This window comes from Akebia trifoliata, chromosome 3 (genome assembly GCF_017979445.1).
Source record: "Akebia trifoliata isolate Shusen 1 chromosome 3, ASM1797944v1, whole genome shotgun sequence".
Lineage (NCBI taxonomy): Eukaryota > Viridiplantae > Streptophyta > Magnoliopsida > Ranunculales > Lardizabalaceae > Akebia > Akebia trifoliata.
Genome location: NC_141377.1, coordinates 51,234,899 through 51,249,768, shown reverse-complemented (window position 1 = coordinate 51,249,768; position 14,870 = coordinate 51,234,899). Strand labels below are relative to the sequence as shown.

General features: G+C 34.2%; 1 protein-coding gene across 3 annotated transcripts; it reads right to left on the bottom strand.

Annotated features, from left to right (window-relative positions):
- Nucleotides 1–828: 828 nt before the first annotated feature.
- Nucleotides 829–13,878, bottom strand: LOC147407796 (kihadalactone A synthase LFS-like). 3 transcript variants are annotated; one of them, XR_015176894.1, is made up of 12 exons: nucleotides 13,725–13,878; nucleotides 13,399–13,591; nucleotides 10,708–10,785; nucleotides 10,166–10,217; nucleotides 8,900–9,021; nucleotides 6,665–6,765; nucleotides 6,522–6,580; nucleotides 3,688–3,744; nucleotides 3,523–3,568; nucleotides 2,804–2,883; nucleotides 2,197–2,314; nucleotides 829–881 (listed from the first exon to the last, which is right to left on the bottom strand). XR_015176894.1 is itself a non-coding variant. In XM_086436546.1 (11 exons), the coding sequence occupies exons 1-11, from the start codon at nucleotides 13,791–13,793 to the stop codon at nucleotides 2,251–2,253; spliced, it is 921 nt and encodes a 306-aa protein (XP_086292672.1). In that variant the 5' UTR covers nucleotides 13,794–13,878; the 3' UTR covers nucleotides 1,956–2,250. The 3 variants fall into 3 exon arrangements, 1 of the variants encoding a protein (XP_086292672.1); XR_015176893.1 differs by lacking the exon at nucleotides 829–881 and adding an exon at nucleotides 1,739–1,757; XM_086436546.1 differs by lacking the exon at nucleotides 829–881 and having other exon boundaries at nucleotides 1,956–2,314.
- Nucleotides 13,879–14,870: the final 992 nt, after the last annotated feature.

The following is a 14,870-nucleotide window of genomic DNA, read 5'->3' as shown; positions in this document are numbered from 1 at the left end:
TATAGAAAAGTTTGTCATTAAACAAAAATGTAATGCCCAGTGTCAAAAGATTGTCTCAAATCACCATTTTATTTATTGAAGAGTAAGTCTGGCCTTACTAACTTAGTAAGATTTCAAATCTTACTAAAGGTCATTGAGCTCACCATTTAGCATTCAAAAACATGATCCAATGCCACAGGAATGTAGAGGACAAAATTATATGAAATTTTTATTTTTATTTTTTTTAAATCAGAAAGATTATTTTTTCACCATTAAAATTTACTTTTAAATTTGGGAGTTTAATAGGTGTCCATTTTAAAAATCTTGGATCAAGTCCAAAAAATTTTATTTTTTTGTTGGTTAGATCTAGGATTTTCCATGAAATATAAAGGGTGGTGGTGTTGGATTTTCAATTTGATAATACATTTGAGCTCAACGACCTTTAGTAAGAATTAAATCTTACTAAGTAAGTAAGGAAAATATTTCTCTTTCTTGAAATAATAAACAAGAAAATAGGATACTTCACGCCAAAAGATTCTTTGGTGTCAACTCTTTCTAAAATTGCAAATTGGAAAATATAATATTAAATTCCAGAAGATTTTTGAGATTTGATATTTAATTCCAGAAGATTTTTGTGATATCCAGAGCTTTTTGAAATGACTCGCTGCAACTCCTTTGTGCATTATGTTCATCGAAGTTAAAAAATATTATACCATATTTGTTGGACGATAGTCCAAAAGGCCCGCTGGTCTTCTCGTGTAATTCATATTAAAGAAAATCAATAATTAATGAATCCTAATCTAATTAGATTTAAAATTGTAAAGGTGGAATCGAATTTTACCTTGATTGACTCTGCTCTACTGATCCGAAATAACTTCCTCCTATAAGCATTGGTGTAGTACCTGTCAATAATCCTCCAACGTCTAAGTTAAAGTTGCAGAGATAACAATATTAAAGAAAAATAGTTTCAACCTTTGTTCTCTTGGTCAAAAAATCATTTCTCCTTCATTAATTCTTCTATTTATAGGTTATTCCTTCAGATCAGGATTTCTCTTTTAATTGAGATTCGATTACGATGAATCCCCTGATTGGAAGGATCTTAAATGGAATTTGAATCTTTAAGAGATCTCCGGACTTGACATGCGTAATCTAGAATTATGCAGATATTTGGACTAGGCTTGCCCCACTAAATAGGCCAGGTCTCTCTTTTGCTATCATACCGTATCAATCAAGCTAGACGCTACTACCTTGGTCTATCCTGCTACTGGGCAAGATTAGATTTATTGGCTCACTCCAAATACCACTTACTTGATTAGGACACGTGTACGGTCTAGATGATGTACTATTATTACCCTCTACAAAAACTAACCCTCTTATACATACGACACCTCATTTTATTTTTGCTTGATCTATTAACTCGTCTTTCTATTGTAGCAGATTTTCGATCATCATGAGCGAGCAATGTTCTAAAAGCATATTGTACGATTCATGATTGTTTTTGTACGTACTAGAAAATATTCCACTCCCCGAAAACCACTTTTAGATTAAAAATTTGCCTCTTTAGTAGGAAATCACAAACCATAATGTCTATGGTAGGACAAGTCCCGATTGCTAGCTCAAATGTCTCAAAACACTTTGAAACACACATTTTCATTGAAAATCTTTACATAAATTGGTCCTGCAAGTGTAAAAACACTATTAAAAAAAAATAAAATGTGCCCATAGCCGTGCTTGATCCCTGCCCCATGATGCAGCAGTGTAGGGAAGGAATCACCGTACTGTCCAAAATGGCTTAGTTAGTTGTGCTCTATTCCAACATGCAACAGATGTATCAAAATGACAAACAGTATTGTGTAAATATATGAAAAATAATACCACACATCTTGTACACTAATTTTGTGTAAAAATGATGGAGATTTATATTAAACAATAACGATATCAGGTTTATCAGATTGGATCTGATCTGGCCAATCTAATATCAGGTTGACCATATCCAACTTTATTGGAATAGTTCAATTTGAACACTGATCCATCCACGGAACTACACAAGCTTTCATGAGCAGGATAAAATGAAACACAGCACCAAAGAATCCTAGAGTGCAGGTCCAGAAAACCTGTCCCAGTTACTTTAGAGATTCATAATACTTTGAAATCGCAGAACATTGTAGGCTCTTAGTTTCTGATATAATGACAACAATGTAAGAGTACATTCCTTACATTTTATCTTTCACATGAAGGGTGTGTAACCCTACAATCATCTGTACATCCTTCCTAAGAAGAATATGTAAACCTCAAACGTTCTTGTAGGTAGTCCCCACTACGAATTGGAGGAAACCTGCAGGAACAACACAAAACATATCTTTACTATTAAATAAACACAGAGAGAAGAAAGGCACATAAGACATCACTTAAGAATTAGCATCTATAAAGACGGAGAGGTGGTGGAGTATGTTGGCCACAAAACTAGAGCAAGGGTGGCTGAAGTGAAGCCACGCTTCCAGAATGCTTTGCAACCAATGCACAACAATCAGATTAATGGGAAAATGTTAAAGAGTGGTTTATGCTTTTAGGAGCAGAATTTTGAAAATGAAGCACATAGAAGGAGCATGGAAAAGATAAAGATGTTAAGATAGTTAAAAGTGGTAAGATTCTGAAGACAAGAACAGAAACAAGTACCTATAAGGTGATGTCAGAGTAGCCCCAATAGGAGATTAAATAACAGAAGATTTTCAACTCTGGATTAAATAGTGGCTTAACATGATTCATGTAATGACCACAAATGGGTGAAGCAAGATGGAAGATTATGTTGATGTATATTGCTTACCTTGGTGGGGATGTTTCACTACAGCAACTTTCCAAGCACTCAACCATGCAATCATAGTTTGGATCCAAAAAGAAGACCACCTGAAATATATTGCAGTGAAACAAAATACTTGATGAAAGAATGCTAGAATACTGAATTATTTATTTCGATATATTAAAACTGGAAATTTTTTATTATGTGCACCTTGATCTCTATGGCAACAAAGAAAATCTGGTCAGATGGTTTTAATCATCTATTTTAAAGGTTATTGTTTTGTTCCAAGTATCATAAGTTTTTCTGCCCCATCCACAATCCAATATACCTGATGCTTATGATCATTAGAGAATATTAATTATTGCATCGAATATTTAAGTGTGACCCATCACATATTATGAACTATATGGCTTGGAGTTAAAGATTTCCAAATAACAAACAGCAATGAGAATATGTGCTCTTTCATACATATCCTTTATTCAAGCTTCAAGACCAAATATGGGAAGGGCCGTTCTATTTGCACCCACCTTTATGCTCAGTACACGCAGCCCAAAATATTCCTTAGGTGGGTGCAGTGAGCACAAATGGCGGATGCAAATAGCCTGGCCCATATGGGAATCAGTGGATACATAATATATTAAGCCAAGCTCCAAAAGCTTTTCTAAACAAAATGCACAAATCATAAAAGAGTAGTAATTCAGAATTTAGACAGGAAAAAGTAAAGTAGGGTGGCAATCAGAGAATACAGAAAAGCGTTCTTGTCCAGTTGATATGACTCTGTGTAACGTTGACCTACAAATATGGGAAAGCAAATTAATATTAGAAACTTAGAAATCAGAAACCTTGTCCTAAAAAGACACATGCATCAAAGCTCACAGAGAGAACATGAAAATTCCAGAATGATGAATTACCGGAACAAACAATTAGTCCATCTCTCCATCATATCCCCAATGTTAACAATGATAGCCCTGCAGATTCATATTTTTACACAAGAAATGTCATGGTCAGACGAAATAGCATTTACACACTAAAATAAGCAAAGCTCCCTTATTGACAAGTACTGATATAGAGTTTATTCAAAAGCAGAATAAGGCTACACAAAATGGATATAAAGGAGCCTTCAAGGGCGCCCACAGGCCCAAACAGAAAATAGTGAAACTAATAATTTTTTTTTTTTTTGATCGGTAAAGATAATTTTATTAGAAGAGCCAAGAAGGGGGGTCGAGGAGACTAACCCAAAACAAAGAAAAGAAAAAACAAAAGAGATAATCCTTTCCCCATACATCATATGTTCCCACTAAATCCAAAATCCTCTAAAAATATATCTGGAAATTTCATATATGCAGTTTAGCCTGAAGAAATGTGTGCTTCAATGCCAAGGATATGCAATACACTTCATATAAAATGCTAATTTTTTTTTCCTCATAGAGATGACCATAACATCAGTTGGTTGGACTTGCTATTTAATATAGAGCTTTAGAGCCATAAATAAACTAATAAAAACATGTATTGAAAAAGAAAGTGCGTAGTGGCACATGTCCTACATTATTAATGAAGGTTATATCTGAGCCATATCGACTGCAAATAGATTCTATAAAGGGCATATATGTACCTGCAATGCATGTGAAAGAAAACATGACCATGTTTCGTACATCGAAACCCAACACAATCTGAAGATAGTAACTGTAAAGGGTAAAATCGGTATTTCATCAAAACCCCACACGTGTCCTGATGAAGACATGAATTGGAGAGTAGAAAAATGATTGCGAAAGGCAAGTGGTACTCAGGAGAAGTCAATAATTCAGCTCTGCTCAGTAGGAGGGCAGGGCCTAGATCGAAATCTGCCCTGATTGACAGGCCAGACCAAATCAGAACATTTGCACGATTATTTGCCTTGCTTATCAAGCTCCGAAATTCTAGGAAAAACATCAAGACTCTCGGAGCATGATAAAAAGGGTTCCATTTTAGTTTAAGATCCCCGTGATCATGGGATCCCCCAGGATCAGATCTCGAATAAGGGGGAAACCATGATCTTGAGAGATATCCTATATAATAGAGGGAGGATCCAAGGTAAGGGGATTCTTTTTCCGAGCCCTGGAGATTAGAGTTAACAAGGATAACATCTTTTCTGCAACTCTAACTTGGTCGTCGGAGAATTTGGCAGGTACCACACCGGTGCTAACAGGAGTGAGCAAGGAGCACCTTCAGAACAGCAGAGCAAAGTAGATTGAGGTAAAACTCAAATTTGCCTCCACAGTAACTATACCATATAGATATTTGGACAATTCTTATTATTCCTCATCCTTCAACAACAACAACAAAAAGCCTTATCCCCAAGATTTGAATTCGGCTAAACGAATCATGTTCCTCCATTCTACTCTGTCTAAAGCCAAGTTTTATGTTATTGAAAGTGAGTTCATATTTACTTTCACTATCTCCAGCAACATTCTGCATATATTCTTTTAGTTCTAACTAAGCATGTAATCGGCTTTCATTAAACATTCCTTAACCATCTTAGTCGACTTTCTTTTAGTTCATTACCCATTGAAGCTACTCTGACATTTTCCCGAATGCATTTGTTTCTAATTTTATCTTTCTTTCCCAATCTTTCCACTCATTCATCTTGACATCCTCATCTTTGCTATGTTCAATTTATTAACATAATGGTTCTTAACCGTTCAACATTAAACATTGTTGGTCTTAAAACTGTATGGTAAAAAAATTCTTTTAATTTGATTGGTATGTATCTGTCACACACCATACCTCCAAATTAACCATCCAACTCTGATTTTTTATAAGCAACATTTTCTTCAATCTGTCCATCTTTATGCATAATAAACTCGAGATAATGAAACTGGTCACTCCGGGTGTTTCTAAACCATCAAGTTTTGTTGAACATTCCCACTATTGGGAGTCAATACTAAATTTATACTTCGTATACTCAATCTTGGTTCTACTTATTCTAAAGCCCTTGGGTCCGACATCTCTCCACAATATTAGTTTTGTGTTGATTCCCTCTCCAGTCTCCTCAACTAATACTACATCATTTGAAAACAATAGACACTAAAGTACATGCTCTTGAACATGATCAATTATTTCATTATTACTAAGCGAACAAATAAGGACTCAAAGTTGATCCTTGATCTTGAAAAATTATAAATGGGAAGTCAAAGATGTGAGAAGCGTCTGATTAGATCAAATTTTACGCATAACCAATGTCATAGCGGAGGAGGGACCCATCTAGACGAGTTTTCCACTCCTTGCAGTCTATTATGCTATAAGAAAGAGCTTTTCTATCTCATTGTTTAGTTTTAAAAATTATATTCCAAAAATTTTGATTCTTCATCATAATATTTCTTCGGCTTTCAAATAATTTATGAAAAGTATGACTTAAGTCCCCAACATAGGGAAATAGTTTTTTTCCCCTGATAAACATAACTTCATTTCGAAAGAAGAAAAAACAAGAAGAAAGCCCTACACTAGAATGAGATTACCTACAACAGGATAAGATACAAGAACTAGAAAAGCCAAAACAACATGACTATTAATCTCCCTACACACACACAGAGAAAATGGGAGGATTCCCCATCGGATCAGGCCTTTAGTATTAAAAGGTTTCAAACATTTGGAGTCCATGATCATGGTAAGTAAGAGTGGAACCTAGTTTTAACGCTTATTGAAATCCAAACAGCAGTAATATTTTCATTAACTGATTTACATAAAAATCTTGTAGTTAGGGACTCACCCATTGACATGATGCACATCCTCCCAGATATGCGGTTGCTTATCCTTTTCCTTACAAATCTGTTAAAAAAAGAGATGAAAGATGGACTCTACCATCGACATTTAAAGGGATAAATGATCACATTGTTATGAAGCCAGACATGCCTGAAGTCCGCCGACTCCATCAGTTGCCAGAAGAGTGATCATTCCATAATCTGAGTGAGCAGAAGCACCAAATGTTTCCTCGTTCAAAGCAGCTAGTTCACCTGAAATGAAAATTAAGATGCAAACCTGCCATCAACAGATTACAACTTGCTTGAACTGGCGTCTACTAATTAAAACCTCTCCAATGGTGCTAGTCAACAGGGCTTCTTAAGTAAGAGATTGATGTTTGGGGGGTGGGAGGAATTGAAACCCAGATATAAGTCTAGGAAACTCAACACCTTTTTTTTTCCTTTATCGGGTAAGCTGGGGTTTAAAGGGTCCCTCCCTTTTTATTAAAATAAGCTAACGAGAATAATTACATGTAATGTCATCAAATAAAATACTCAGAAGCCCGTGAGGGATGTTTTCATCATCCTCAATTACATAGAAATTTTCCTCGATAGGAAACTCAACACCTTGATTCGTCATATGGGTTGAAACAGAGTAGGCATCCTTACACTAGTTTTTAACACCTCTATTTGCAATGACTGATGGAGACTCTACCTGTTCAACATGCACTGTTCATGTCACTTCTACATTCATCAAAGTTAAGCTAAATAAGCCTTGTGTCATTTAAGTAATAAAAATCAAATAAAGCACTGATATGATCCTAAATGTACTTAGGGTGAAAAGTAAGGAAATTGGGGTATTAAAAAATTCTGTGATTTTCACACTAAAAGGCAAAAAAAAAAACAAGTTAATAATAACAACAAATTAATCTTCAGTAAAAGCATTATAATACTGTATATAAGATGCATTTACAATAGTAAAAAAACCTATATGTACAAAAGGAATATCAGATTAAAGACAAAAAGGTTTTACCAAAATGCAACTTCAAAATACACAATAAGGGTTTTTTTTTAAAAAAATTGTTTTTAACAATTACAATTTTTTTACTCAAACACCTACATAGAATATTTGTTTTTCACCCTAAATCCTCCTTAAGCAAGAAAACATTGAAGAAAATGGGAGTAAAAATGTGCGAAAATACTTAATATGCTTTAAAGTTTTGAATCTGATCAGTACTATTGACCACAATCTTAGTCCTAAACTTCAATTTGTCAGGTCACAAGTCAACAAAAATTAGGAACATTTTTTGAAAAAGAAATACCTGTCAACTTTAATATAGTGTTATAAGGGTTGGGTTCCCTATTGACAATTTTGTTAATGAGCTAACAGGAACTGCCTGCAGACTGGAGTTTAGACATCTGAAGGGATCTTTCACATACCAATTTTACAAAGTTGTCGAGTCAAGCACCACACAGAAGTTTCTACCAGTTTTCATGGAGTTCACAACTCAATTGTGGATCGAGGGTTGCTGTCCTTCGATGGAAATTTTTTTTTGTCATCAACAAAAAAATAAAAAAAAATGTCATAGAAACTCGATTCCTTTGGTCCCACTGATCCTGTATGTATTTAATCTGCCATATGGCAGTACAACATCCCCTATAAAGTGGGCTGATTGTTAGATTTGATCTTTTTTCCTCATGAGCTTTCTGATCAACAACCAGATGAAAAGCATCCGACCCAGGCTCATGGTGAGATAACACTCAAATCTAACGCTACGATTTGATATCTGGTGTGTGGGTGGGTTGAACAAAAGAAGGGAAAAACTTACATGGGATCAATGTGTAAAAATGTTAACCATGTGGCTCCAAAGTGACTTATGCAAAAGGAAACACCTACTTTCATGTGTATTTATGGGCAAGCTGACACCTCGATGGTTTACTGTCTTTGGGCACTGAAATAATTATTGCTTCATGGTTTAGGAATTTAATGCTAGTTTAGCAGTGGAGAAGGAAACAGTTACATTTGGTATAAAAGACGATACTTAAATTTTTCAACGTTTCTTGTTAGGAAGAAAATCTAGGCTATAAGATAATCAAGTATGGTATTTTTTTTATCGGTAAAAGAATCAAATATTATAACCAGGAGAACAAAAATATACGACAACAAAGGATAAGTTAGATGGCCCATACTTCTAGTACAAGGCTAATAAGTTATCATCTAGTATGAGGCTAATAAGATAGACTCAATATAAGTGACAAAGAAGGGTGAAAAAAATAAACTAGCTTTCCACAAAATAACGTCTTACACAAGTTCAAGAAACTGTTTTGTACTCATACAAAATGGTTGTATGGAAAGAAATTGTAATAGGCGAACAAACAGAAATGAGGCAAACTAATGCTCTCTAACCTGGATAGCGTAATAGACGGACAAATCCCATTGCTTCATGAAATGCCCCTAATTTCTCAAAGAAGCTTTCGTCCAAGTTCAAAGCCAAAGCAATCAAAGAGATTAGCCTTTTCCCAATAGATCTGAGGAAGAAAGACCCAATAGTTGTTATTTCCATAACCTTGTTAACACACAAAAGTTTCATCTCCTCAAATGAAGGAACCATTTGCATAAACAGTATTTTTGTCTCAGTCTGATGATATCTAGAAAGTGATATAAGTGGTCTTGGGCTTAAATATTACTCACAACTTATCCTAGATAAACTATTTAGATGAACTATCCAAATATGTAGGTAATAGATACAATATGAGTCTTTCAACCATATTACCTAAAAATAAGTTTAACCAAAATAATTTCCTATGCTCAAAGATAGGAGTAAATGAATCATAAAGATAAAAAAAGATGGCTAATAAAGTCAACAATGAATAAAAATAAGAAAATCGCAAAGAACTCTCAAATGAAGAAATTAATGGCCCAGTCTTGAGGTAAGTCTCCACTAGTTGAAAAAAATGAGATATATCGACCAAAATGGTATGAGGAAAACCGAGACAATGGCAATGAAAATACAGACATATTCAAACAAACCCCGAATGTTTCATTTCACTTACCCTCGAGAGTGTAATTGACACTTTGTTAAACCACTCATAAGAGCCATGTTTTGACTTTTATCTTGAGAATATCCAAGAATGATTTCCATTGAATGAATAATGGATCCGGATCCTTTCAAATAGGTATGAATGATCGAATGAAACAATGCTACTTTATACAACCCCATACCAAAATCTAACATAAGTACAATTGAGACACTGTATAATAGGCTAAACTTTCTTAATGTCTCCATGAAAAGAGCCAAAGTAGCTCTTAATAGTATTGTTATTATACCAATCAAATACATTAAATTCATCATGTAAGGTACGATTATGAAAAAAGGAAAAGCCGCGCTATAAAAAAAATCCCCACTGCTACCATAGTAGCAACATGTATAAGAACCAAAATAGAAGCAGACCTCTCTAAGGCATCAGGTTACTATACATGAAGAGCGAGTTATGAAGATTTAGCAACTATACCTTCGAACCATTGTTGCATAAGTTTATTAAAGTTTGAACAGATATCACCAAGAATGAAATACTCCAAAGTGAATAGAAGAATGTTGGTTAATTTTCATCTACACTTGCAAAACATACAACAATAAAGAAACAGGAAAAACTAAGGGAACATCCAACTTACAAGACTTTCTCATAATAAGATTCCATTGTTGATCTCCAAGATGGTAAAGCTTCTAGAAATTTCATAGCCAAAACAGCATCAAACATTGAGCTCGGGAAAATTAGCTACTGAATCCATAAATATGTATTACAAATTAAACAAACATTCTCGATTGAATATCAAGCAACGCAACAAGTAAATGGATGAAGAACATAAAAATTTCCTAAGAAAAAAAACTGGTTCACATAAAATACAGTTAATATAATATTAGCATTCTAAATGTATAAAAGTGGTAAGGAATATAGTTTAAAAAGATTAATTGAGCAGAGAAAATCAAGCATACAAGCCATATTATTGAATATTTTCTTCACTCGAGAATTGCCCAAAAAAATTATAAATGCAAAGCTGATCATGTATTCATATGCATAACCTCTTCTGAAAATTCTTGAGGGTGAGAAAAGATATAACGGTTTACAAATTGAGAGTATGGTTCTCTCCATGCAAAGGAGTTTTTGTATATCTTGACAACTATGTAAGGTAATGAGGATAAGTACAAATAATACCTTCAGAGGGCCATTGATTCAGATTACTCTGTTTTGCGCCTTCAATTGGACCAATGTAGAAACCCTCCTTTAAATCACCTATTTTACAATCACAAGAGAGGACAATCAAGTCTGACTACTCTCTCCATTTTCGTTGGACTTACTAAAAATGGACCAAAAATAGTTAATGAAATACTATGTGTGTGCCCATGCATGTGTGTGTGTGTGTGAGAGAGAGAGAGAGAGAGAAATTATTTGATGGATTCTAATAATGCAAAAGAAAAAAAAGAGAATCTATAATATATATAAAAGAAATGGTCATCCTCCCAAAGTTGCATGTAAAATTATTGTGCATATTTAAATTCTTGAAAGAGAATTCTATGGAATGGTAGTTAGTGAAGAAATCATATTTTGAGATTTGAAGCTCAGCAAAGACATAAATTTTTTATGGATATGGCATATGGGTTGAAAAGATTGATTATTAACAATGCTCTTATTGGTAAATTATTGTTGAAGAAAAGAATGTGCAACATAAGTTTGATGTTCCCAATCAAAATTTTGAATAGTCAAGTGGTCACAACGATGAATGGTGTGAAAGTCTGGAAAAGGGTTGTGGAGATTCATGATGAATTTTTTTGATAGGTAAATGCTTGGTTAATGGTTAGTGGTAAGCATAAGAAGTATGGGTTCAAGTGGGTTTGAACCAGGGATGCGGGAACAACTCTCCACACGTCTTAACACTTAGCTAAGTGACATTTCTTTGGAGATTCATGATGAATTAATTGTGGGCACCAAATTTAAGGTAAGAAGCAATGGAAATTTTAGGTGGTAAAGTCTTTGGGTGATGATACCAGAGACCTTGGTTCAAATTCTGCTAACACCAAATTATTGAATTCATTAAAAACAAGTTTACTGATAAATAAAAATATAAATAAATAAATAAAACACTATTGGGAGGATGCCTGATGTGGTGTTGGCAAGTTTGCAATACTAGTTCTCATCTTTAGCTAATGGTGAACAACTATTTGCTAAAAGAACTAATGAAGTGTTGAGGAGACAATGTAAGTAATCGTATTGGAGCCTAACATTGAATGTGCAATTTCCTGGTACTTTGGGGAATTTTTTCCCTATTTTTGTAACTTTCCTTACATAGTAATGCAATACATATTTGTTTCATCTCACAAAAGAAAACAATGCCAAGAATCCCATCTATCAACAATTCCCCTTGTACTAAGAGTGATCAATTTCTTTATGTTTGTTCTTTATTAGAAATCATTCTAGATAAGTAGTTGAATGGAACAGCGAAAGAGGAGAGGCTAGGGAGGAGTTTTCCTATCCTTTTCAATATATTAATAAACTACTTTCTCTCAAGAGCCGATAAAACAACATATCCGCATCCCTATTATAGATGTTGAATGAATGTCCAATATTACTCTCCGTACCACCCAATTACTTGGTCACCAACCCTCCACTGCCTTCTCCATGAACTTCTTACCGATTGGTGGTACTATCATGCCAAGGGAGTGCAACCGAAATCATTTATCCCAAGACTTCACTACCTTTATTTCAGTTTTCTCTCATGAATCTCTTCCGCATCAATGTTGGGATTGACAACCTTCAGAATCAAAAAGCCTTGTCCTTGTATGAAATCCTTCATCTCCAAACTAAGTTTCGAAAGTTGTGATTCCCTAATTGATAAAGGTGGCTGATAGGTTAAAGCTCTCGAAAATACCGAAAGTAGAGGTGGGGCAATTTCTTCCATCTTCATATTGATCGGCTAGACCGAGTTAGGCAAAGTGATAGAGTAAAGAAGAAAGAATTCATTTCAGGCAGTTAAGTAATATTGACTTCGGCTATGGAAAAACACAAGTGAAGTACTCTCATGAAGAAAAAAGAAAGTGACCAAATACAGATGCAACACAAGGGATATAGCATGCTTAACCTTCAAGAGGTTAGTGATCAATAAATCAATGCATAACTACCAATTTGTATATAATAAAAACATAAAAGAAATAAAGAACAAAGAACTAAACTTTAGCTTAAAAGAAACAAACACATGATTCTGAAATACGAATGCTACATAAAGTTACATGAATTTTCTTGAAACTACAATAGAAATGGCTTTTTAAATTACTACATGACACACATTTTGGTCAATCCAAAGTATCCAATTGATGGGTCTCATCCAGATCATCAGAATTGGTGGGAAGGGGGACTAAAGTGCATAAATATGATTTTCATTGCGTTGATCTCATCTAGATTAGAGCCATCAATTGGACGGTCATGATTGATACACTTGTACGCTACAAGACAAGAAAATGGGCCAAGACCGATAGCTCAGTTGGTTTGACACATTGCAAAGCAACTTTGAGTTCATGGGTTCAAATCCATCTTACCCATCCAATGAAAAAAAGAAAATAGAGAACAATGGCTTGTATATAAAAAGGCAAAGACATATAAATCCTTTTCAGGAGCCATAAGTAGAAAATTGGGAGCAAAACACTGCCTTCAAACTTAAACCTAAAATTAAAAAAAAAGAAAAAAAAAAATGGAGCCATAAGTAGAAAATTGGGATCAAAACACCGCCTTCAAACTTAAACCTAACATTTAAATATAAAAAATTTAAAAAATTTAAAAAAAAAAAGGAAAAAAAACAGAAGCCATAAATGACAAATGAGAGACTTTAGTGTAGTATAGATTACAAAAACAAACCTCTAGATTTCACCGAAAAATTGAGGTTCTCAGCATACAAGGGCGTGTAACCTCTATGTTCTTTACGCATCAATTTCATCTTCTCTTGCAGTGGAAGCAAGAAAAACTTCTTACTCCCATCAAACACTTTCTTTTGCAACTCCTCCTCAATCCCATGATTCACAAGGTAAAAGAAACCATAGTCCACACATGCCTGAAATATACATTTACACATTATATCATTTAAACTCAATCTAACCGCTTCTTCAAGAAAACTTAGTGCAAAATTCAACTAATCGAAGAGCACAAACTAATAAATCCGGAAGTCTAGGGTTTCAAGAAGAAACCTGACGAATCGATTTAGCTGTCGAGACGCGATCAGAAGAGCACAAGTCGATGAGAGGAAGTTCCGCCATTTTTATTTTTCCGTTCTTTTTCTTGTATTTCCATTGTTTATACAGTTCCAGTACTGTAGAGATGACCAATGAAAGTGTTTGTTAGACGAAAATGCCCTCAGAATTTGTGACAGATACAGCGCATGGGTCGGGTTGTCTGATATCCGAATTTAATGGGTTTGGACACCTCGAGTGGATCTGAACCGAAAAATGAGTCGAATATAATTTGATGTCCCTTGATCCAAAGCCGAATCAAATCTTATACATATTCATCCTTATGTCCACCTAGTTCGGAATGATATATTACTTTGAAAATATTTTCAAATTTTTTCAATAGGATTGAGATCCCTTGACTCATGAGAAAACACATGATTCCAACGGTTTAAATACAAAATCCAACAACTAAGATTTATGTGTATCTTGATAACACAAATCTAAGAGATACTTATTCTAAGGATAATCTCAACCATTGAATTTTGGATTTAAACAATTGGTATCATGTGTTTTTTTTCCCATGGATCTTGACCAATAAAATAGAATTATATAATAATTAAAAAAAAAAAGTAAAGAAAAAAAAAATGTTAAACAGATGGAGATATCGATCCGATTCGATCACAATGGACTGGATATGTATTTTCGTTTGTTTTGACTTGGTCGATCAGATTTGACTAGTGCAATTAAAACCCTTCCAAACTCGTTCAAAAGGTTTTAACATAAGTAAAATAAATATGTGTATGTGTTTAAAAATAATTATTTATTATAAAATCCGACTTTGTATTAATTATACAAACATTTAAAATCTTAAAATTTGTTTGGAAGCTTGCTCTTCATGAACAATCTCATTTCAACATTATGTTAGGTCGTTCTATTTCTTGGATATATATCAATCATGTGTGTCTTGAAAACCAAATAGTGACATCATCTTGGGTTTGTAATCTCTTGATCCAATGGTGCTAGTCAACTCAAGACAGGATTATTGAATATTGGGTGGTGATCACAATATAATTTTCAGCATCAACTCTTGGGGGGTATTATGGGAGATATGGAACAATATTGACATTTGTTGAGTTTAGTCCTACATCAGACACTCATTGAAGT